The sequence below is a fragment of the Ovis aries genome, chromosome 3 (genome assembly GCF_016772045.2).
Source record: "Ovis aries strain OAR_USU_Benz2616 breed Rambouillet chromosome 3, ARS-UI_Ramb_v3.0, whole genome shotgun sequence".
Lineage (NCBI taxonomy): Eukaryota > Metazoa > Chordata > Mammalia > Artiodactyla > Bovidae > Ovis > Ovis aries.
The window spans coordinates 203258824-203285765 of record NC_056056.1 but is presented as its reverse complement, the minus strand read 5'-3'; the positions used below and the strand labels follow the sequence as shown (position 1 = coordinate 203285765).

At 39.0% G+C, this 26942-nt stretch overlaps 1 protein-coding gene across 3 annotated transcripts in view; it reads right to left on the bottom strand.

Moving 5' to 3' along the window:
• Nucleotides 1–26942, bottom strand: part of LRP6 (LDL receptor related protein 6) — a 175393-nt gene that overhangs the window by 82873 nt on the left and 65578 nt on the right. For all 3 annotated transcript variants that reach the window (XM_042247517.2, XM_004006855.5, XM_004006856.5), the window contains exon 3: nucleotides 18248–18445. In XM_042247517.2, the coding sequence (XP_042103451.1) occupies nucleotides 18248–18445 (198 nt within the window). The remainder of the gene's footprint in view (nucleotides 1–18247; nucleotides 18446–26942) is intronic.

Here is a 26942-nt window from a genome sequence, read left to right as displayed (position 1 = left end):
TTAAGATCAAGCCCTATTTTAAAAGTTAGTATTAAAGGGACTTCTCTGGAGGCCCAGTGGTTAAGACTCTGTACATTCAATTGAGGGGCACAGGTTCAATCCCTGGTCAGGGAACTGACATCCCACAGGCCACAGACATGGCCAAAGAAATAAAATAAAAAGTTAATATTAAAAACAAAAAAGAATAAAGAAAATAACATCCCTAAAGACAATACAAATATGCCAGAGAAACTGGCTCTAGAACAAATAGTTCACAACCTATTGCAATATTTTAAATTTTAAATGCTTGAGAGTAGTATACTTGTGATAAAAGAATAACAAAAATTTAAATTTAAAACCTCAAACTGAGGTGAAAGAACTAATGAAAGAAGTCACTTCAGAAGTCAGAAGTCACTTCAATGAATTATCAACTAGAAATAACAGAAGAGTGAATAAACAAAACAGATAAGGAAATAGAAACAGCTGGTGAAAAGAAAGAATTTTTTCTTTTTTAGTGATTTTTTTTCTGTTTTATTAAGTAATAATTAACATACTGGGTTGACCAAAAAGTTCATTTGGGTTTTTCTGTAAGATGTTACAGAAAACATCTTACATATTATTATACATATTGTGTGTGTGTGCATATATGTATATAAAAGGCAAAGGTTGTTAAACTGGGTAAAACTGAACAAGATTCAACTGTATGCTGTCTACAAAAGACACACATACCCAAAGACCCAAATTTACTGAAAGCCAACAGTAACCATAAGTGAGATGAAGTGGTCTATCAGACAAAACATACTTTCAGACAAAAAAAAAATTACTAGAGCTAAACCAGCACGTTTTATGATGACAGTCGAATCAAGAAGATACAGCGATTATAAACATACACAAGTGAAAACAGCCCCAAACAAATGAAGCAAAACCTGACAGAACTGAGAGAAACAATAAGACAACAGTAACAGTCTGAGATCTCAACCTCCTATTTTCATTAATAGGCAGGACAACTAGAGGATATGGGACTTTGAACATTAGGACAAGTATCAATCAATCTTAAAACACTGAAATTATGTTCATCGCAGCACTGTTTATAATAGCCAGGACATGGAAACAACCTAGATGTCCATCAGCAGATGAATGGATAAGAAAGCTGCGGTACATATACACAATGGAGTATTACTCAGCCGTTAAAAAGAATACATTTGAATCAGCTCTGATGAGATGGATGAAACTGGAGCCGATTATACAGAGTGAAGTAAGCCAGAAAGAAAAACACCAATACAGTATACTAACACATATATATGGAATTTAGAAAGATGGCAATGATGACCTTGTATGCAAGACAGCAAAAAAGACACAGATGTGTATAACGGACTTTTGGACTCTGAGGGAGAGGGAGAGGGTGGGATGATTTGGGAGAATGGCATTGTAACATGTATACTATCATGTAAGAATCGAATCGCCAGTCTATGTCTGACGCAGGATACAGCATGCTTGGGGCTGGTGCATGGTGATGACCCAGAGAGATGTTACGGGGAGGGAGGTGGGAGGGGGGTTCATGTTTGGGAACGCAGATACACCTGTGCTGGATTCATGTCAATGTATGGCAAAACCAATACAGTATTGTAAAGTAAAATAAAGTAAAAAAGAAAAAATTCAAAAAAAAAAAAAGAAAAAAAAGAAAACACTGAAATTGTACAAAGTGTACTCTCTAAGATCCTGATCAATGGCGAAAAAAAAAAATCACTTCTTTCCCCCAAAGGTCAGGAACAAAGCAAGAATGTCCTCTATTCAGCAGAGGGTCTAGTGAGTATTATGAAATAAGACTAAAAGGCAACCAGATGGGAAGGGAAGAAATAAAACTGTCATTATTCACAGATGACATGATTCTGTATGCAGGGAACACTAAAGAATTTAAAAGAAAAAAAAGCCTCAGATGTACTTAATTCAACAAGGTTGCAGCATACAAGATCAATATACAGAAATAAATTTCTACAGACTAGCAGTGAAAAATGGAGAAGGCAATGGCAACCCACTCCAGTACACTTGCCTAGCAAATCCCATGGATGGAGGAGCCTGGTAGGCTACAGTCCACAGGGTCGCTAGGAGTTGGACACCACTGAGCGACTTCACTTTCACTTTTGACTTTCATGCACTGGAGAAGGAAATGGCAACCTGCTCCAGTGTTCTTGTCTGGAGAATCCCAGGGACAGGGGAGCCTGGTGGGCTGCCATCTCTGGGGTCACACAGAGTCGAACACAACTGAAGCGACTTAGCAGCAGCAGTGAAAAATACAAAAAGTGATAATAGCCAACCAATATTTAGCAAGGGAACCAAAAACAGCCAATGGAGAAAAAGCAGTTTCTTTAATAAATGGTGCTGAGAAAAACGGCAAAATAGAAATTTATTAAATAATTTTTTCATAACACCACAAAAAAATAACCAAATATTCGGAAGTGAATTAATAAAAGACTGTTAAGACATCATACATAAAGTGGATCACAGATCTAAATGTTAGGAATTAAAACAATAAAACTCTTAGAAGAGAAAAGCATCAATCCTATGACTTTGGTTTAAGCAAAGATTTCTTAGTACTTCAAAAACACCTAACAAAACCAAGAAAAGCTAGCAGATTGAACTTTTATTTCTAAATAATATTTCCAATGAAGAACTCGTATCTAGAATACATAAAATTCTTACAGCTGAATAATAAGAGAAATAACCAAATTTCAGTTCAGTCGCTCAGTCATGTCCAACTCTTTGCGACCCCATGAATCGCAGCACGCCAGGCCTCCCTGTCCATCACCTACTCCCAGAGTTCACTCAGACTCACGTCCATCGAGTCCGTGATGTCATCCAGCCATCTCATCCTGGGTCGTCCCCTTGTCCTCCTGCCCCCAATCTCTCCCAGCATCAGAGTCTTTTCCAATAAGTCAGCTCTTCGCATGAGGGGGCCAAAGTACTGGAGTCTCAGCTTTAGCATCATTCCTTCCAAAGAAATCCCAGGGTTGATCTCCTTCAGAATGGACTGGTTGGATCTCCTTGCAGTCCAAGGGACTCTCAAGAGTCTTCTCCAAGAACACAGTTCAAAAGTATCAATTCTTCGGTGCTCAGCTTTCCTCAAAGTCAAACTCTTACATCCATACATGACCACTGGAAAAACCATAGCCTTGACTAGATTTACCTTTGTTGTCAAACTAATGTCTCTGCTTTTGAATATGCTATCTAGGTTGGTCATAACTTTTCTTCCAAGGAGTAAGCATCTTTTAATTTCATGGCTGCAGTCACCATCTGCAGTGATTTTGGAGCCCCCCAAAATAAAAGTCAGACACTGTTTCCCCATCTATTTCCCATGAAGTGATGGGACCAGATGCCATGATCTTCGTTTTCTGAATGTTGAGCTTTAAGCCAACTTTCTCATCCTCCACGTTCATCAAGAGGCTTTTAGTTCCTCTTCACTTTCTGCCATAAGGGTGGTGTCATCTGCATATCTGAGGTTATTGATGTTTCTCCCGGCAATCTTGATTCCAGCTTGTGCTTCTTCCAGCCCAGTGTTTCTCATGATGTACTCTGCATAGAAGTTAAATAAGCAGGGTGACAATATACAGCCTTGATGTACTCCTTTTCCTATCTGGAACTAGTCTGTTGTTCCATGTCCATTTCTAACTGTTGCTGCCTGACCTGCATATAGGTTTCCCAAGAGGCAGGTCAGGTAGTCTGGTATTCCCATCTCTTTCAGAATTTCCCACAGATTATTGTGATCCACACAGTCAAAGGCTTTGGCATAGTCAATAAAGCAAAATTGATGTTTTTCTGGAACTCTCTTGCTTTTCCATGATCCAATGGATGTTGGCAATTTGATCTCTGGTTCCTCTGCCTTTTCTAAAACCAGCTTGAACATCAGGGAGTTCACGGTTCATGTACTGCTGAGGCCTGACTTGGAGAATTTTGAGCATTACTTTACTAGCATGTGAGATGAGTGCAATTGCGCGGTAGTTTGAGCATCCTTTGTCATTACCTTTCTTTGGGATTGGAATGAAAACTGACCTTTTCTAATCCTGTGGCTACTGCTGAGTTTTCCAAATTTGCTGGCATATTGAGTGCAGCACTTTCACAGCATCATCTTTCAGTATTTGAAATAGCTCAACTGGAATTCCATCGCCTCCACTAGCTTTGTTCGTAGTGATGCTTTCTAAGGCCCACTTGACTTCACATTCCAGGATGTCTGGCTCTAGGTGAGTGATCACACCATCATGATTATCTTGGTCATGAAGATCTTTGTTCTATAGTTCTGTGTATTCTTGCCACCTCTTCTTAATATCTTCTTAATATCTTAATATCTTCTGCTTCTGTTAGGTCCATACCATTTCTGCCCTTTATCGAGCCCATCTTTGCATGAAATGTTCCCTTGGTATCTCTAATTTTCTTGAAGAGATGTTTTCCTCTTTCTTTGCACTGATCGCTGAGGAAGGCTTTCTTATCTCTTCTTGATATTCTTTGGAACTCTGCATTCAGATGCTTATATCTTTCCTTTTCTCCTTGGCTTTTTGCTTCTCTTCCTTTCACAGCTATTTGTAAGGCTTCCCCAGACAGCCATGTTGCTTTTTTGCATTTCTCTTCCATGGGGATGGTCTTGATCCGTCTCCTGTACAATGTCACGAACCTCTGTCCATAGTTCATCAGCCACTCTATCTATCAGATCTAGGCCCTTAAATCTATTTCTCACTTCCACTGTATAATCATAAGGGATTTGATTTAGGTCATATCTGAATGGTCTAGTGGTTTTCCCTACTTTCTTCAATTTCAGTCTGAATTTGGTAATAAGGAGTTCATGATCTGAGTCACAGTCAGCTCCTGGTCTTGTTTTTGTTGACTGTATGGACCTTCTCCATCTTTGGCTGAAAAGAATATAATCAATCTGATTTCGGTGTTGACCACCTGGTGACGTCCATGTGTAGAGTCTTCTCTTGTGTTGTTGGAAGAGGGTGTTTGCTATGACCAGTGCATTTTCTTGGCAAAACTCTATTAGTCTTTGCCCTGCTTCATTCCGCATTCCAAGGCCAAATTTGCCTGTTACTCCAGGTGTTTCTTGACTTCCTACTTTTGCATTCCAGTCCCCTATAATGAAAAGGACATCTTTTTTGGGTATTAGTTCTAAAAGATCTTGTAGGTCTTCATAGAACCGTTCAACTTCAGCTTCTTCAGTGTTACTGGTTGGGGCATAGACTTGGATTACTGTGATATTGAATGGTCTGCCTTGGAAACAAACAGAGATCATTCTGTCATGTTTGAGATTGCATCCAAGTACTGCATTTTGGACTCTTTTGTTGACCATGATGGCTACTCCATTTCTTCTGAGGGATTCCTGCCCGCAGTAGTAGATATAATGGTCATCAGAGTTAAATTCACCCATTCCAGTCCATTTTAGTTCGCTGATTCCTAGAATGTCGACGTTCACTCTTGCCATCTCCTGTTTGACAACTTCCAATTTGCCTTGATTCATGGACCTGAGATTCCAGGTTCCTATGCAATATTGCTCTTTACAGCATTGGACCTTGCTTCTATCACCAGTCACATCCACAACTGGATACTGTTTTTGCTTTGGCTCCATCCCTTCACTCTTTCTGGAGTTATTTCTGATAATTGACCTCACTTGAATAGTGTCTTAAATATTTAACTGAGCCTCATGTGAAGGAAGACAGAACTCAACTGTATTCAAGAAGATTATAAGCAAAACAGATTAAAGGAATGTTAATAATGTATCTTCTGGAGTAGTGGCAGAAGAGAAGCATAAAGGATCCTAAACCACACTGGCAAAATCTGGTATTACTTTGTCCAAAGTAATCGTTTTCTCCTGATTGCATAAAGAATACATGTATGTTCACTAGAAAAAAACTGGAAATAGAAATACAAAGTGTATCTTTCCATTCCTTTAGTAGGCGCACGTGTGCAGCGTGTACATGTATATACACAAACACAAGCGATTTCCAAAGGTCAAGGCATGGAAAACTGGTTTCTGTTATAAAGAGCTGCGGCACAACATGAAACCAACTAAGACAGTACAGGAAACCAACCAACCAATGGAATTCTGAATTAATAATTTGGTAAAATTCATTAGCTCTAAATCACAGCCCCCAACAGGACGAAACAAAACAGCTGAGCCAAAGCAAGAAATAACTGAGGCACCCGCACCAAACCATGAATAAAGAGCATTTATGACCCATCATTACTGAGCTTCTTCACAGGATTATACGCAGTGGCCCCAAGGACCTTGTTACATCTTAATAATGATTAATATGCCCTGAGGAAAAAATGGTTAATTTATGTATTCTGAAAGACTCCACTGTCATCTTATTTAAACAACATCTTTTTTTTTTAAAGAGAGTGAATTTCTGTAAATGCCCAGCATTTAATACATCATAATGACCTGTCTTCATTTCATAATGTAAAGATTTTCATATTATTAAATACTGGTTTCATATTAACTTTAGAGGCTATATAACACTGCACTGAACGTACTATAATTAAAAAACCCATATTTCCAACATTATATATTAAATAAAGCATCTTTAAACATAAACATATATTTTTAAAATTATATAATCATCAGTTGACAAAAATTTTTTGACCACAGTCTAGCAGGAACCTAACTGTATTTCTCCTGAGAACATGGTTCACTACCCACTGTATTTCAGTGTTCTGCTCACACCAAGAAGTCTGCTGATACCATGATCCTGCTTATTCTCTGGCACCACTGAACTCACTCACAGCCAGCTTTAACTACACCTCTGATCTTTGCCTAACATGTTCAATCATGTCAAGTTTGGCTGCCATAAGGTGCATGTCCTTTAGTGTCTGGTATATTCAGTATTTCCCAGAGATGCTAACAGAATCCAGATGAGGCCCATCTTCCACCCTATCCCATCTGCCTCTCACCAGCCTCACCTTCAGCCCTCCATCCTAGAGTTGTGGTTATTACTGTTTATGTGGGTAAATCTCTTCAATTTGCTTCTGTGGGAAGCAGATTCTTCACAGGCTCAGTAGATGACCAACCATGCTGATCTGCCTGGGTTTGAGGGTGTTCCTGGAAACCAGGCAAACAGGGATGGCTGATCAGGAGCAGCTCGGACTGGGACATCCCTCAGTCTTGAAGAAATTCTTCAACATATCTGGTATGTGGTTGTTGTCTCTGCCTAAGTCTCTAGCACTCATGCAAAATACCCCTATGTTTACAGTCCATGGCTTTAACAACCATTAACTTGATAATGGCTATAAATCTAAGTCTCCCTCTGAGACTACCCTGCTGAGCAGCAGGCTCATCCATCCAAAGCTCCCCAGACTTCATCATCATAGTTTTCCATTAGCAACTCAAATGCAAATGCAAACTTGTCCAAATTTGAATTCAATCTCATTCTCTTTCTACATTTAAAAAAAAAAAAAAAGGAAGGAAGGAAAAAGAATCTATCTTCCTTTCCAGAATCTTCTATCTCACTGAATGGCATTTCCATCGAATAATTCTGAAAGAGATGGAAATACCAAACCACCTAACCTGCCTCTTGAGAAATCTGTATGCAGGTCAGGAAGCAACAGTTAGAACTGGACATGGAACAACAGACTGGTTCCAAATAGGAAAAGGAGTATGTCAAGGCTGTATATTGCCACCCTGCTTATTTAACTTCTATGCAGAGTACATCATGAGAAACGCTGGACTGGAAGAAACACAAGCTGGAATCAAGATTGCTGGGAGAAATATCAATAACCTCAGATATGCAGATGACACCACCTTTATGGCAGAAATAACTAAAAAGCCTCTTGATAAAAGTGAAAGAGGAGAGTGAAAAAGTTGGCTTAAAGCTCAACATTCAGAAAACGAAGATCATGGCATCTGGTCCCATCACTTCATGGGAAATAGATGGGAAACAGCAGAAACAGTGTCAGACTTTATTTTTGGGGGTTCCAAAATCACTGCAGATGGTGACTGCAGCCGTGAAATTAAAAGACGCTTACTCCCTGGAAGAAAAGTTATGACCAACCTAGACAGTATATTCAAAAGCAGAGACATACTTTGCTGACTAAGGTCCGTCTAGTCAAGGCTATGGTTTTTCCAGTGGTCATGTATGGATGTGAGAGTTGGACTGTGAAGAAGGCTGAGCACCAAAGAATTGATGCTTTTGAACTGTGGTGTTGGAGAAGACTCTTGAGAGTCCCTTGGACTGCAAGGAGATCCAACCAGTCCATTCTGAAGGAGATCAACCCTGGGATTTCTTTGGAAGGAATGATGCTAAAGCTGAAGCTCCAGTACTTTGGCCACCTCATGTGAAGAGTTGACTCATTGGAAAAGACTCTGATGCTGGGAGGGATTGGGGGCACGAGGAGAAAGGGACGACCCAGGATGAGACGGCTGGATGGCATCACTGACTCCACGGGCGTGAGTCTGAGTGAACTCTGGGAGATGGTGATGGACAGGGAGGCCTGGCGTGCTGCGATTCATGGGGTCGCAAAGAGTCGGACACGACTGAGCGGCTGAACTGAACTGAAGCCATTCAAAGCAGAAACCTAGGAGCCATCATAAACACCATCAGGGAGCCACAAGCGGTTTGACAGGATTGGGGCATAGCAGACAACGGCGGAAGTGGTAAGAATATTGTCTAAAACAAGGTAAATAAATGAGATCATGTAAATTACAGTGAAGAGATTGTACTTTTTTGGAGAATGATGATGACTAACTGGAAGACTTAACGAAATGAAATCATTAGTCTTCATTCTCTATACAACTACCAAAGGTATTTCTAAAAGACAAATCCATCCATGTCAATCTGCACCTTCAAAATCTCCAGTGACTCAACACCTACCAGCTAAAATTCAAATGCCTCATTTTAGAATACTAGACCCTGTGTGATCTGGCTCTTAGCCAGTTCTCTACACTTGCCTCCAACCATCCCTCACATTTCCAACTGCATTTGAACAGGAGGAACACTGACAAACCAAAGCATTAATAACCTTCATAACTTTAATAACCATAACTTGAAAACCTGACTCTAGTCATCAGGAATTTAAAATTTTTCACAGAAAGAGCTTTTATATTCCTCCCAGTTTTGAGTTTATTATCTTTCTTCAGTGTCTGTCAAGGCCGGTTAAAAGTGTGTATTTATCCAAGATATCCAAGATACCTATGTCACAAAGTCAACTAACCATATACATGTACGCCACCTTCTGAACCCTATTCTGTTCCACTGACATCTATCTAGGCTCAGATTTAGTACCTCATTGTTTCAACTACTCTGGCTTTACAGGAAGCCCTGAAATCCAGTGCAAAGTCATAGTACCTGAAGTCCACAGTTTACCTTAAAGATCAGTCTTGGTGGTGGTATACACATATACCTATCATTATCCTACAAGTTTTTTCACTGTCCTAAATTTAAATCTGCTGTGCCTATTCATGCCTTCACCCACCCTCTTTTCAGTCTCTTTTTAACTGAAATATTGATAGCTGATTTACAATTCTCTGCTAGTTTCAGGTGTACTGCAAAGTGATTCAGTTCTATATATATGTAACATACATCTATATATATTCTTTTCAAGATTCTTTCCCACTATAAGTTATTAAAAAATATTGAATATAATTCCCTGTGCTATACAGTAGGTCCTTGTTGGGTATCTATTGTATATATAGTAGTATGCATATTTTAATCCCAAACTCCTAATTTAATCCCTCCTCTCGCCCTTTCCCCTTTAGTAAATTTCTTTTCTATGTGTGTTTTAATCTCTAAGTTCCCTTATCATCTTTGCAGCTTATCTGTTCAACAACCCATGTTATTTGACCTGTTGTATGTCAGAATCTGCTGACGCATACCCATGGTACAGTTCAATGTTTCCCTGTCCTCTACTTTTCCCACAAATTTGCTGCAAATACCAAGTCTGATCAGACTCCTAATGAACTGATCCTTTTGGCAAGATAAAAGGGGGTGACGCTCTTTTCTTCCATCAAACAGTGTCTGTTCTTTTCCTTATGAAGCAGCCACTGATGTTCAATGCCTAGACCGAACAGTTCACTGGAAGTAATAAAATGCTGATATTCTAATTATTTCTCATTTACTAGCTGGAATAGCTTTTTTATATCTACTAATTTGTTAGCTACTGGTAGACTCCTGTAGAAAAGGGGGGATAAACTGCTGGATTCTTTCTCTTTATTACCAACATTCAAGCTAATGAACTGGTTGGTTCCCTTTCATCCTCTGAAAGTAACTACTTCCTTTTCTTAAAATTTAAAAAAAAAAGAAAGAAAGAAAATCAGTATGAACTCAAGGATTTAAACAAACTTGGTGGGTTTCAATCAATCTCTGACCAAAGAGAGACTTTTCAAGTTATTTCTCTGGGCTTTACAAAATGACGCTAATAGCCTATAATAGTTTCCATGCTATCCACTATGATATAACATCCCAGCTCAACTTGGATATTTCCTGTAAGAGACTTAGGGTTAACCAAATCATACCTAAGGTATGATTTCTTTTAAGGTGGAACAGTTTTCCAAGAATGCAGTCAGGGTGGGATTTTCCCCCCCCTAGTCCTCATCAGTGGTCATAATAAATAAACATACATATTTCTGTGTATTTTTATAACTTACAATAACTAATGAGCTCACACCAGTATTCTCAATTAAAACTCAGAATTCTCAATTTCTCTTAAACTCCACAATACTACATCTATACATCTTTTCTTCCACTTAGAGAGTTCTACATATTCATTGGCATTTGAATATATCCAAAAACTACTCACTTATTTGATCCAAAATTAAAAATATTTATACCAATACACCAATGTAATTACTATAAAGAGTTAAACAAAATCTCTGAATATAGTACCTGTACTTCTCACTCTGATTTTTTATTTTACTCCATTTTTTATTTTTTAGCTATGCTGCAAAACGTGCATGATCTTAGTTCCCCAACCAAGAATCGAACTCATGTCCCCTGCAATAGAAGCCACGGCATCTTAACCACCAGATGGCCAGGGAAGTCCCTTCATTCCAATTTTTCAGAATGGTACTTTATTTACATTATCTAAACATACAATCATTACATACCATACTCTCAATTTTAACCATCCGTTAATCTTCACACAAGTCAATTATATGTTTACTGCTCTTCACCAAGCCTTATTTTGTCATCTTGCTCATCACTGTGACTATCTAAAGCTCAGCCACTAGTTCATTTCCACAGTGACTCAGGGAAATAGTGTTTCTTGATTTCTTTCATGTTCATAACAGTTCATCCATAGCTTTGTATACGGAAAGTCAATTTTGCTGGGGGTAAAAATAACTGGCTCACACTCTCCCTGAGTATCTTTTAAAAATACTACTTCACTTAATTCTGACAGGGAGTGTTGCTGTGAGAAAGCCTAATGTGAATCTAATTTTCTTTTCCATTTGAAAAATTATTTATTTTACTCTTAAAGGCCCAGAGAATATTTTCCTTTTTCTACACAGTGTAACTTTACTAGAATATATCTTGGTGCTGTTTGCTTTAACTTGTATTACCAAGTACATAATGTTCTCTTATCAATCTGTAGATTTGAATCTCCTTTTAAGAAACTTTTCCTGAATTACAGTTCCTCATATTTGTTCTCTTACTTTGCTTAGCTTACCTTCCTAACAGGGTTTATTATCTATGTGTTTTTCCTTCTTTGTCTATCTTTAATATTTGTCACTTTCTCTCAAATCCTTTTCATCTATTTCCATTTCTTTTTAGTCCTTAATTTTCCCCCCTTTACAACTTCAATTTAAAATCTTTTTGGATAAGTCACTCTTGTGTCCCTTCTAGTTTAGCTGGCTTTTCTGAAATTAGTTTTTTCTTTTATTTGTAATTATTTCCTCAGTTCTGGTATCTCATCTCAGAACTTTCTCATCCTAACTTATGTTGGTCTGTCATATGTAATACTGGTGTCTCAATTAGTGATAGTGCATTTTAAAGTGGAGGTTTGATCTGTTCTGGGCTTCCCTGGTAGCTCAGTTGGTAAAGAATCCGCCTGCAATGCAGGAGACCCCAGTTCGTTTCCTGGGTCAGGAAGATCTGCTGGAGAAGGCATAGGCTATCCACTCCAGTATTCTTTGGCTTCCCTGGTGGCTCAGCTGGTAAAGAATCCACCAGCAATGTGGGAGACCTGGGTTCAAACCCTGAGTTGGGAAGATTCCCTGGAGAAGGGAACTGCTACCTACTCCAGTATTCTGGCCTGGAGAATTCCATGGATTGTTTAGTCTATGGGGTCATAATGAGTTGGACACAACTGAGAGCCTTTGGAACAAGAGACTGGTTCCAAATAGGAAAAGGAGTACATCAAGGCTGTATATTGTCACCCTGCTTATTTAACTTATTTGCAGAGTACATCATGAGAAATGCTGGGCTGGATAAAGCACAAGTTGGAATCAAGGTTGCCAAGAGAAATATCAATAACCTCAGATATGCAGATGACACCACCCTTATGGCGGAAAGCAAAGATGAACTAAAGAGCCTCTTGATGAAAGTGAAAAGGAGAGTGAAAAAGTTGGCTTAAAACTTAACATTTAAAAACTAAGATCATGGCATCACTATTCCATCACTGCATGGCAAATAAATGAGGAAACAATGGAAACAATGAGAGACTTTTTTTGAGGGGGGTCCAAAATCACTGCATGGTGACTGCAGCCATGAAATTAAAAGATGCTTGCTCCTTGAAAGAAAAGTTATGACCAACCTAGACAGCATATTAAAAAGCAGAGACTTCCTTTGCCAACGAAGGTCCATCTAGTCAAGGCTACGGTTTTTCCAGCAGTCATGTATGGATGTGAGAATTGGACTATAAAGAAAGCTGAGCACCAAAGAATTGATGCTTTTGAACTGTGGTGTTGGAGAAGACTCCTGAGAGTCCCTTGGACAGCAAGGAGATCCAACCAGTCAATCCTAAAGGAAATCAATCTTTAATATTCATTAGAAGGACTGATGCTGAAGCTGAAGCTCCAATACTTAGACCACCTGATGAAAAGAACTGACTCATTTGAAAAGACCCTGATGCTGGGAAAGATTGAAGGCAGGAGGAGAAGGGGACAACAGAGGATGAAATGGTTGTATTGCATCACTGACTCGACGGACATGAACTTGAGTAGGCTCCAGGAGTTGGTGATGGACAGGGAAGCCTGGCATGGTGAAGTCCTTGGTGTCGCAGAGTTGGACACAACCAAGCGACTAAACTGAACTGACTGAACTGAGCGTCTTTCACTTGATCTGTTCTATAATCATATTTTTCTGGGGAGTTTTCTACCTAAGGACATTATTTTTCTGTTTCCCCCCCCCCCCCCCCCGCCAGCTTTACCAGGTATAATCAACAAACAAATCTGTATGAGAAACTGTATACAGTGATGATATGATACACATATGCAAGAATACTGATCCAGCTATTTATAGTATCTCACACACTGACGAGGGTTTCCTTTTTAGGGTTTTTTTTTAAATGGGAACATCTATTTCCTCCAACTCCTTGACAGCCAGTTTTCTTTTGTTTCTATGAGTTTGTGACATTTTTTAAGATTCCACATATATGTGACACACCCAATATTTGTCTTCCTTTATCTGGCTCATTTCACTGATCACTATGGCCTCAAAGTCCGTACATGTAACCACAAACAGCAGGATGTCCTTCCTTCTCGTGGCTGAACGATAGTCTACTGAATGCATATATTCCACATCTTCTTTATCCTTTCATCCACTGACAGACATTTTGATTGTTTCATGTATTGGATACTGTGAATAACGCCACTATAAACATGGAAGTGCAGATATCGCCTCAAGATTGTTCTCATTTCCTCTGGATAAGAATTCCAGAAGTGGGATTACTGGATCATATGGAAGTAATATTTTAAATTTTTTGAGGAGGCGCCATACTGTTTGCTTGAGGTTTCAAACACATGCTCACAAAGTCATAACCAACACCAATGTCAAGGAGCTTGTCTCCTGTTTCTTCTCTAAAAATAGTTATAGTTTCAGGTCTTATACTGGCGTCTTGAATTCATTTTTAGTTGACTTTGTGTGTGGTATAAGACAGGGATCTAGTTTCATCCTTTCAGGTGTGGATATCCAGTTTTCTCACACTATTTGGTGAAGATGCTACAGTAACTATAACGAAGACATTAGTTTCCCCACTGAACATTCTTGGCTCCTCTGCCATAAACTGACCAAATATGCATGGGTTTGTTTCTGGGCTCTCTACTCCATTCCACTGATCTAGTGTCTACGTCTTTACGCCAGTACCATACCACTTTGAGTAATACAGTTTGCAAATATAGTTTGAAGTTAGAAGTATAATGCCTCCAGCTTTATTCTTTCTCAAGATTCCTTTGGCTATTTGCATTTTTTTGCAATTCCACACAAATTTTAGTATTGTTTGTTCTACTTCTGTGAAAAGTGCACTGAAAATCTGATTTGTGCACTGGACTGCACTACATTTACAGATGGATTTCCACAGTATGGATGTTTTAACAAATTAATTTTTCTAATCTGTGAGCATGAAATCTCTCTCAATTTATTTGTGTCTTCTTCAATATCTTTCATCAGCATCATAGTTCTCAGTGTCTTTTACTTCTTTGGTTAAACTTGTTAGGTATTTTTTTGTATGATACAATAAATAAGATTGTTTTCTTAATTTCTCTGACAGTTATGAACACACAGAAATATAGGTGATTTTTGTATATTGATTTTGTATCCAGCAATCTAACTGAATCTGTTTATTAGTTCGAACAGTTTTGTGGTGGAGTTTCCAGGATTCCCTATGTATAACATGAGACCATCTGCAAATAGTTTTACTTCTTCCTTTTTACTGAGATGCATTTTCTTTCTTTTCCTTGCCTAATGACTCTGGTTAGAACCTCTAGCACCATGCTGATTAAAAATGGCAAGAGTAAACATCATTATCTTGCTCTGACCTTAGATGAAAAACTTACAGTTTTCCACTTTTGAATATATTATTAGTTGTGGGTTTGTCATACAAAGCTTTCACTATTGAGGTATGTTCCCTCCATACTCACTTTGTTGAGAATTAATCATGAATGGATGTTGAATTTTAGCAAATGCTTTTTCTGCATCTATTGAGATGATCACACGATTCTCATCCTTCATTTTATTAATGTGCTGAATCACATTAATTTGCATATACTGAACAATCCTTGTGTCCACTTGATTGTGGAGTATGATCCTTTTAATGTGCTGCTGAATTCAGTTTGCTAGTTCTGAGTTGAGATTTGTTAAGAATATTGGCCTGTAATTTTCTTTTGTAGGTTTCTTGTTTGGTTTTGGTATCAAGGTAATGCTAACCACATAAATTGAGTTTTTAAGAATTCCAACCTCTTCTATTTTTTCAGGAGACTTTGAGAAAGATTGGTATTAATTCTTTTTCAAATGTTCGGTAGAATTCGCCAGCCAAGTCTTCTGGTCCTTTACTTTTGTTTTGGGGAGGTTTTTGATTACTGATTTAATCTCCTTTAATTGGTTTGTTCAAATTTTCTATTTCTTCATGATTCAGTCATGATCCCTTTCTTCTAAGCTGTTCAATTTGATGGCATATATTGTTGACAGTAGTCTCTTATGATCCTCTGTATTTATAGTTGTAACATCTCCTCTTTCTGATTTTATTTCAGTCTCCTCTCTTTCTTATTAAGTCGAACTAAAGGTTTGTGTATTTTGTTTCTCTTCAAAAAACCAACTCTTGCTTTTTCACTGATCTTTCCTACTGTATTTTTAATTTCTATTTCATTTATTTCCACTCTGATTTGTTATTCCCTTCTTTCTGGCAACTGTGGGCTTACTTTGTCCCTCTTTATCTAGCTCTTTGAGGTATAACGTTAGGTTGTTTATTTGAGACTTTTCTTGTTTCAAATGTAAGCATTTATCACTATGAACTTCCCTCTTAGAAACCCCATAAGTTTTGGTATGTTGTATTTCTATTCTCATTTGTCTCCAGATATTATTATCCTTTGACAGCTTCCTTCAACCACAGGTTTTTCAGGAGAATCTTGTTTAATCCCCCATGTAATCCTGAATTTTCCACTTTTCTTTTGTTTTTAATTAAGGCATAATTGACATACAACATTAGTTTCAGGTTTACAACATAATAATTTAATACTTGTATATAATGTATAATGATTGCAACAAGTCTAGTTAGCAACCACTGCATACCCTGCTAACTGGAAAAGACACATGCATCCCTATGTTCACTCAACATAATTCACAACAGGAAATGAAAAGGAAACAACCCAAGTGTCACTGATGGTGGGATGGATAAAGAAGATATGCTATAATATGTACAACAGAATATTAGTCAGCCATACAAAAGAATGAAATATTACTAGTTTTGACAATATGAATAGACTTTGAGGGCATCATGCTAAGCGAAATAAGACAGAGAAAGAGGAATACTGTATGATCTCACTTATATGTTGAATCTAAACAACAAACAAATGAACTAAAAACCAAGCTCACAGATAGAACAGGTCGATGGTTGCCACAGGCAAGGTATGGAGGCTGGTGAAATGGCTAACAGGAGTCAAAAAGATACAAACTTCCAGGTACTAAAGAAAAAAAAGTTAAGTCCTGAGAATGTAATCCACAGCATTGCCACTATAGTTAATAATACTATCATCTTATATATTTCCAAGTTCAGTTCAGTCCCTCAGTCACGTCCGACTCTTTGTGACCCCATGAACCACAGCACGCCAGGCCTCCCTGTCCATCACCAACTCCCAGAGACAACCCAAACCCATTTCCATTGAGTCAGTGATGCCATCCAACCATCTCATCCTCTGTTGTCCCCTTCTTCTCCTGCCCTCAATCTTTTCCAGCATCAGAGCCTTTTCCAGTGAGTTAGCTCTTCGCATCAGGTGGCCAAAGTATTGGAGTTTCAGCTTCAACATCAGTCCTTCCAATGAACATCCAGGACCAATCTCCTTAGGATGGACTGTTTGGATCTCCTTGCAGTCCAAGGGACTCTCCAACACTACAGTTCAAAAGCATCAATTCTTCAGCACTCAGCCTTCTTCACAGTCCAACTCTCACACCCATACAGGACCACTGGAAAAACCAAGGCCTTGTAACATTTCAAAGTTACTAAAACAGTAAATCTTAAAGGTTCTCATCACAAGAAAAAAATAAAAATAGTGCAACTATATATGGCAACAGATGTTTTCACTTCGACAAATTCCTTCAATTATCTAAGGCTTTCTGTTTCTGCTGGGGTCTTAGAATGAGACCACTAGAAACCCAAATAATCTCCCAAGCACAAGGACATCAAGCGTCTTTAAAAATATGAACACAACAACCTTGTAAATCAACTACTTTTGAATAAAAAACTTAATTAATTAAATAAAAAAAATCTGAACATGATCTGAGTAGGAATTCCATGTTTATATATTATATCTTTGTCTTCTGGGGACACCAGGATACAGCAAACCTGCAGTAGGTTTTCTCCTGATCTAGAGGTCAGCAAACCAGAGTCCACTGGCTCAAAAATGTTTCACTGGAACAAAACCATGCCCATCCCCTTAAGTATTCTATATAGCTTCTTTCACACTACAACAGCAGAGGTCAATAGTTGCAACAGAGATATGGCCCACAAAATGTATAATGACTTCACTCTTCACAGGAAAAATTGGCCAACCCTATCCTGGTTTAGAGGTTTATCAAATAAGCTTCCAGAAACAGCACCTGGTAGGCTCTGTCAGCAATTCGAAAGGATGAACTCTTTGTCCTTCTAGGAGTCCAGCACATTACAGAATGTTTAGTATCCCTGGCCCGCCAGGGAACTAAAATGTTAGCAGTACTCCCAGTCTCTGTGTCAACCAAAATTCCCCACACACTTCCAAACACTCTGGAAGAGAGTGGAAGTATTATCCCTGATTGAGAACCACTGAAGAACTAAATTAGCTCAGAGTAAAGGAGGAGAAAATATAGTCCATAAATTCTAAATGCCACCAAGACAGATGAGAAATGTCATTACCTTCATAAAAAGCAAACTAAAAAATCTATTCTTCTTCACTTTTGACACTTAAGCCAAAAATATGTTAACAACTTCTTGATAAAATTAGGCTTTATAATTTGATTACTCTATCATGGAGCTGACTTAAAGTGGTGGTTGTTTTTTTGTTTTTTTTGGGTTTTTTTTTGCTTTACAATACTGTATTGGTTTTGCCATACATTGACATGAATCTGCCACGGGTATACATGAGTTCCCAATCCTGAGGCAATCTTACCGATTCGTTCCATCCAGATTTGATCGGTGAATGAAATTAAGTTTTGCATCTGCCCAATAAAGCTTCCGTTCCTCATAATCCAAAGTCAGTCCATTTGGCCAGTAAATTTCAGTGTTTATTATGACGAAGCGATCTGAACCATCCATTCCAGCACGTTCTATCTTTGGTACTTCTCCCCAGTCTGTCCAGTACATGAACCTAAAAAAAATATGAAAAATAAACCCATGACATAAGCAAGTTAACTACCAAGTATCTTACAATCATCACTACTGGATAAAGAAAGCTCTCTCAGAAACACTAAAACTGAAATTCCTAGAAATTGTTATTGAAATTTTAATCATCTATCTTTTTGCTTCTATGATGGTAATAACTGATTCAAGTCCAGCATCATCCATGACAAGAAAACCATGTGATCAAAGCTTTTAGGAGAAAAGGGTATTTACACTGTCTCAGTGTATCTCCCCATAAATTATTAATAACGTAAGAGAAAATAAACTTGGTGGACAACACCTTACTCACACCATCCATCATCAATTAAGGAAAACACTGGCATTATGTATGTAGTATGTTGGGGAAAACTGTACCATTTTTTATGTTAAGTTCTCTTACATAGTATTTCTGCCCAAAAATGCGTAACTTGAACAAAATTATGAAGGAAACAGACTACCAAATTAAAGAACATTCTAGAAAACAACCACCTTTGAACATATTGATGTTAATAAAGTCAAAGAAAGGCAGATAAATTAATCTGGGTAAAAGGAGAACAAAGAGACATAGTAACTCCTGCATACAGTGTATCAATCTGGTCTGACAGGTTGGGGAAACTGCTGCTGCTGCGGCTGCTAAGTTGCTTAAGGCGAGTCCGACCCGGAGCTATGGACGGCAACCCACCAGACTCCCCTGTCCCTGGGATCCTCCAGGCAAGAACACTGGAGGGAAACTGCTACAAAGATATTATTGGGAAACTTGGCAAAATCTGACGGTATGTCAAATTCTATAATAGAAATGTATTAATGTTAATTTACTAGGTATGATCATTTTACTGTGGTTTGGGTAAAGAAAATTTCACTGTGAGAATGCAAGACTTCCCAGTTTCCAAACAGTCTTATATGCAAGATAACCTTACTAAATACTTTTTTTTAAAAAGACTGCTTAAGGTGATTATTACAACACAGTATTATACAATATTAGAGCTTTATATACAGAACCATAATATATGACAGAAGCAGCAAAACAGAGAAGGAAAAACAAAGATTAGTACTGAAGCAAAGTTTCTGTATTTTACTGGAATTAAATTAGCATTAATCTTAAGTCCAATGTGATTAAAAATGATATTATAATCTCTTAAATACTAAGGAAACATCTAAAAAATTATAGCTAAAAATTTAACCAAGAAATTAAAATTATACCCTATAAAAAATCTGCTTAATGGAGGCAGTAAAGTTAAAGCAAAATAACAAAAAAGCAGGACATAAGGAAAACTTAAATTGAGGAAAGTAGAGAAAACCACTAGACCATTCAGGTATGACCTAAATCAAATCCCTTACGACTATACAGTGAAAGAAAGTGAAGTTGCTCAGTCGTGTCCAGCTCTCTGCCACCCCATGGACTGCAGCCTATCAGGCTCCTCCGTCCATGGGATTTTCCAGGCAAGAGTACTGGCGTAGGTTTCCATTTCCTCCTCCAGGGGATCTTCCTAACCCAGGGATCGAACCTGGGTCTCCTGCATTGCAGGCAGACTCATTACCATCTGAGCCACCAGGGAAGCCCACGATTATACAGTGGAAATAGAAATCCCTTACAATTATACAGTGGAAGTGAGAAATAGATTCAAGAGATTAGATCTGATAGATAGAGTGTCTGATGAACTATGGACGGAGGTTCGAGACATGACACAAGAGACAGTGATGAAGACCATCCCCAACAAAAAGAAATGCACAAAAGCAAAATGGCTGTCTGGGGAAGCCTTACAGAGAGCTATGAAAAGAAGAGAAGCAAAAAGCAAAGGAGAAAAAGAAAGATATACTCATTTGAATGCAGAGTTCCAAAGAATAGCAAGGAGAGATAAGAAAACCTTCCTCAAGATCAGTGCAAATAAATAGAGGAAAACAATAGAATGGGGAAGACTAGAGATCTCTTCAAGAAAATTAGAGATACCAAGGCAACATTTCATGCAAAGACAGGCTCAATAAAGGACAGAAATGGTATGGACCTAACAGAAGCAGAAGATATTAAGAAGAGGTGGCAAGAATACACAGAACAACTATACAAAAAAAGACCTTCACAACCCAGATAATCACAATGGTGTGATCACTCACCTAGAGCCAGACATCCTGGAACGTGAAGATAAGTGGGCCTTAGAAAGAAAGCATCACTATGAACAAAGCTAGTGGAGGTGATGGAATTCCAGTTGAGCTATTTCAAATCCTGAAAGATGATGCTGTGAACGGCTGCACTCAATATGCCAGCAAATTTGGAAAATTCAGCAATGGCCACAGGACTGGAAAAGGTCAGTTTTCATTCCAATTCCAAAGAAAAGCAATGCCAAAGAATGCTCAAACTACCACACAACTGCACTCATCTCACACGCTAGTAAAGTAATGCTCAAAATTCTCCTGCTGATGCTGCTAAGTCGCTTCAGTTGAATCCGACTCTGTGCAACTACAGAGATGGCAGCCCACCAGGCCCCACCGTCCCTGGGATTATCCAGGTAAGAACACTGGAGTGGGTTGCCATTTCCTTCTCCAGTGCATGAAAGTGAAAAGTGAAAGTGAAGTCGCTCAGTCGTGTCCAACTCTTAGCGACTCCATGGACTGCAGCCCACCAGACTCCTCCGTCCACGGAATTTTGCAGGCAAGAGTACAGGAGTGGGGTGCCATTGCCTTCAAAAATTCTCCTAGCCAGGCTTCAACATTACGTGGACTATGAACTTCCAGATGTTCAAGAAAAGGTGGTTTTAGAAATGGCAGAGGAACCAGATATCAAACTGCCAGCATTCACTGGATTACTGAAAAAGCAAGAGTTCAAGAAAACATCTACTTCTACTTTACTGACTATGCCAAAGTCTTTGACTATGTGGATCACTACGAACTGTGGAAAATTCTTCAAGAGATGGGAATACAGACCACCTGACCTGCCTCTTGAGAAATCTCTATGCAGGTCAGGAAGCAACACTTAGAAACGGACATGGAATAACAGACTGCTGCCAAATAGGAAAAGGAGCAGTCAAGGCTATATACTGTCACCTTGCTTATTTAACTTCTATGCAGAGTACATCATGAGAAACGCTGGGCTGGAAGAAACACAAGCTGGAATCAAGATTGCTGGGAGAAATATCAATAACCTCAGATATGCAGATGATATCACCCTTATGGCAGAAAGAGAAGAAGAACTAAAAAGCCTCTTGATGAAAGTGAAAGAGGAGAGTGAAAAAGGCGGCTTAAAGCTCAACATTCAGAAAATGAAGATCATGGTATCTGGTCCCATCACTTCGTGGCAAACAGATGGGGAAACAGTGGAAACAGTGGCTGACTTTATTTGGGGGGGGGGCTCCAAAATCACTGCAGATGGTGACTTCAGCCACGAAATTAAAAGACGCTTACTCCTTGGAAGGCAAGTTATGACCAACCTAGATAGCAGACTGAAAAGCAGAGACATTAAACATTACTTTGTCAACAAAGGTCCATCTAGTCAAGGCTATGGTTTTTCCAATAGTCATGTATGGATGTGAGAGTTGGACTATAAAGAAAGCTAAGTGCCGAAAAATTTATGCTTTTGAACTGTGGTGTTGGAGAAGACTCTTGAGTCCCTTGGGCTGCAAGGAGATCCATCCAGTCCATCCTAAAGGAGATCAGTCCTGGGTGTTCATTGGAAGGACTGATGTTGAAGCTGAAACTCCAATACTTTGGCCACCTGATGGGAAGAACTGACTCACTGGAAAAGACCCTAATACTGGGAAAGACTGAAGGTGGGAGGAGAAGGGGACGAAAGAGGATGAGTTGGTTGGATGGCACCACCGACTCAATGTACATGAGTATGAGTAAACTCTGGGAGCTGGTGATGGACAGGGAAGCCTGGTGTGCTGCAGTCCATGGGATCGCAAAGAGTCAGACGCGACTGAACTGAAGGAAAACAAAATGACAGACATAGCTACATTCAAGTAAATAACAACAATAAAATATAAATGGATTAAAGATTCCATTCAAAAAAGTAATCAGAGGGTAGAGCCAACAGGTATTTGGGAAGAAAAAACTGACAGGACTTGGCTTGAGTAGTGACGAAGAGCAGGAACTAAAGATGATTTCTAGGTCTCTCGTCAAAAAAGGGATGCCTTAAAAGAGGTAAATATTAATAAACATTAAAATAAATATACAGCTATTAAAGTAAAAGATGTTCAGCCATATACCACCAAGCAGTATGATGTCACATTTGAGATATCACTATAACAGGAACTGTTCCTTTGTTTGAACTCTTCAATTATAAATCATCTAATTTATAACTACAAGTACTTTAAGTGTGGAAAAGTTAGATTATAAAAGATAAGGAGCGATGATGTAAAGCAGAGATTCCAGAGCTAAGGTGCTCAGGCCCGCCACTCCCAGACACATGATTTTGAGCAAGTTATTTCACCTTTCTATCCCTCATATTCCTTATAACACAAGGATTAAAAACAGATGCATGTCAAACGGTTTCTGTCAGAATATAGTTAATATATGCAAAGCACTTAGAAGCTGTATCTATGCCCTATTGTTTTTTACATCATAAATCTCTTGTTCATGGTTTCACTTTTAGAATGAACGGCAAAGTTATTAACACAATCTTTATACTATCTGGCTCCTAACCATCTCTTCAGCTTCAATTAACACCACTCTTCTCTTCATCACCTTGGGTTTCCCAGGTGATGCACTGGGAAAGAATACACCTGTCAATGCTTGAGATGAAGGAGATGTGGGTTTGATCCCTGGGTTGGAAAGATTCCCTGGAGTAGGAAATGGCAACCGACTCCAGTATTCTTGCCTGGGAAATTCTATTGACAGACAAGCATGGTGGGCTATAGTCCATGAGATTGCAAAGAGTCAGACACAACTGAACACACACACATCCTTATTTATTATATGCCAGGTACCATACTCCCTGGCAGTACAGGGCTTTCCCTTTACCTATTATCTTCTCTTTCAGAGTTCAACTTAAATCAAGGTTTCTCTAACAGGCCTTCTTTAAATTACAAATTAGGTCATACAGTCCCATGTAAGCTCTCAGAGTACTTTACAGTCATAGCATTACAACTATACTTGATCATTTGCTTCATGTTTATTACCTCTAACTTACACACTTATGTTTTTGGCAATTTCTGGATTAAGAAAAGGTTTTTTTAAGTAAATGAGGAAAAAATTTTCCATTTGCTGATTTGGTAAAGTATTCCTTTTGCAGAGGCATATAAATACCTCTTAATAATGCTATTACATGAAAGAACTCTTGTCTACAACAGTCAGCAGAAAAGAAAACAACACGTTCAAAGAATAAGCTGGCAGAGAAGCTGACGAGAGGTTTCCCATGGTCACAGACTGAATCTGATGGCAGTATTTCTCCATGTCCTTTGACATGCTAATCTCATGTCTCAGTGCCAACTGTTCAAAGGTCATTCTATCAGTAGATATTTTACTAATGTTCTAGCTAACAGCTCACCTCTGGTTTATATCTCATGAAGTCAAACATAAGAAAGCTAGAATGCAATTATCCTAAGAATTCAGATCTCTTACCATAAGAATTTTAAAAAAGAAAGCAACCAGTCAATGACAAAATACTAAATCAACCCATGTATTATTTGTTCTTTTATTACTATACACTCCAGGTCCAAAGTTTTCCTATCCTGAATGTTTTTTCCTTCTTTAAACTGAAATATAACTGACACATAACATCATGTGAGTTAAAGATGTACAACATGTTGGTTTGATACTTATATACCAAAATATGACTATCATAGCATTAGCTGACACACTTATCACTTCACATAATTACTTTCTTTTGTTCAGTGGGAACAAATATGATCTCATTGTTTATAAATAGCATTGTTGACTATAATCTATACATTGTGCATTTGATCTCTAGGACTTATTTACCTACTAGCTCTAGGTTTGTACCCTTAAACAACACATTCGCAATTCCTCCAGCTCCCAGCTTCTGATAACCACCAGTCTACACTGTTTTTGTAAGTTTGGCTCTTTTAGATTCCACATGTAAGTGATGCTATATAATATTTGTCTTTCTCTGACCGACTTATCTAACTTAGAATAATCCCCTCAAGGTCCACCTATGTTTCCACACATGGCAGATTATTTTTTCTCAATGGCTAACTTATATGCAGAGCACATCATGAGAAACACTGGGCTCGAAGAAGCGTAAGCTGGAATCAAGATTGCCGGGAGAAATATCAATAACCTCAGATATGCAGATGACACCACCCTTATGGCAGAAAGTGAAGAGGAACTAAAAAGCCTCTTGATGAAAGTGAAAGTGGAGAGTGAAAGAGTTGGCTTAAAGCTCAACATTCAGAAAACAAAAATCATGGCATCCAGTCCCATCACTTCATGGGAAATAGACAGGGAAACATGGAAACAGTGTCAGACTTAATTTTGGGGGGCTCCAAAATCACTGCTTCCCTGATGGCTCAGAGGTTAAAGCGTCTGCCTCCAATGCGGGAGACCCAGGTTTGATCCCCGGGTTGGAAAGATCCCCTAGAGAAGGAAATGGCAACACACTCCAGTATTCTTGCCTGGAGAATCCCATGGACTGAGGAGCCTGGTGGGCTGCAGTCCACAGGGTCACAAAGAGCCGGACATGACTGAGTGACTTTACTTACTTACTTAAAATCACTGCAGATGGTGACTGCAGCCATGAAATTAAAAGATGCTTAGTCCTTGGAAGAAAAGTTATGACCAACCTAGACAGCATATTCAAAAGCAGAGACATTACTTTGCCGACTAAGGTCCGTCTAGTCAAGGCTATGGTTTTTCCAGTAGTCATGTATGGATGTAAGAGTTGGACTGTGAAGAAGGCTGAGCACCAAAGAATCGATGCTTTTGAACTGTGGTGTTGGAGAAGACTCTTGAGAGTCCCTTGGACGGCAAGGAGATCGAACCAGTCCATTCTGAAGGAGATCAGCCCTGGGATTTCTTTGGAAGGACTGATGCTAAAGCTGAAACTCCAGTACTTTGACCACCTCATGCAAAGAGTGGACTCACTGGAAAAGACTCATGCTGGGAGGGATTGGGGGCAGGAAGAGAAGGGGACGACAGAGGATGAGATGGCTGGATGGCATCACTGACTCAATGGACGTTAGTCTGAGTGAACTCCGGGAGTTGGTGATGGATAGGGAGGCCTGGCGTGCTGCAATTCATGGGGTCGCAGAAAGTCGGACACGACTGATCGACTGAACTGAACTGAATATTCCATTGTGCATATATACGGCAACTTCTTCATCCATTTATCTACTGAAGAACGTGTAGGTTGTTTCTGTATCTTAGCTATTGTGAATATCTAACAATGAATATAGGATTATATACATCTCTTCAATTCCTGTTTTCATTTCCTTTGGGTATACAGCTGAGCTGTGAACAACAGAAATTGAAACTGCACAGGTCCACATACAAATTTTCTTTTCAACAATGAAATACTACAGTACCACACAATCCAGTCAATCTTAAGAGAAATCAATCATGAATACTTGTTGGAAGGATCATCTGATGAGAACAGACAACTCATTGGAAAAGTCCCAAATGCTGAGAAAGATTGAGGGCAGAAGGAGAGGAGGGTGTCAGAGGATGAGATGGCTGGATGGCACCACCAATGCAATGGACATGAACTTGGGCAAACTTCAGAACCTGGTGAGGGACAGGGAGGCCTAGCAGGCTGCAGTCCATGGGGTCACAAAGCGTCAGACACAACTGAGTGACTGAATAGCAAAAACAGTGACAACCACACAATCCCTGGTAGGTTAAATCTACAAATGTAGAACCTCAGATACAGAGCAACCATGTATATACAAAAGGAAGACTACAAGTTACAAGTGGATTTTCAACTGCACAGAGGGCCGGCACCCCTAACCCACATTGTTCAAATTCAAGTATAGACCCTCCCTGGTGGTACAGTGGTAAGAATCCACCTGCCAATGCAGGGGTCAAGGGTTCAATCCTGGTCCAGGAAGATTCCACGTGCCATGGAGCAACTAAGCCTGTGCGCCACAACTGCTGAAGCCCAAGCACCCTACAGTCTGTACACTGCAGCTACTGAGCTACTGAGCATGTGCACCTAGGGCCCAAACTCCACAATAAAAGAAGCCACAGCAATGAGAACCCGAAACACCAAGAGGAAGAATAGCCCCACTTGCCACAACTAGAGAAAGCCTACATGCAGCAACAAATACCCAACACAATCAAGAAAAATTAAAAATAATAATAAGCTCAACTGTACATCCAGAAGTGGAATTGCTGAATCATAAGGCAGTTGCATTTTTAATTTTTTAAAGACTTCCATATTGGTTTCCATAGGAACTAAACCAATTTACATGCCTAACAACAGTGTACAAGAATTCCCTTATCTCCACATCCTCAGCATCAGTTATCTCTGGTCTTCTTGATAATAAACATTCCAACAGGTGAGAGGTGATATCTCATTGTGGTTTTGCCTTGCATTTCCC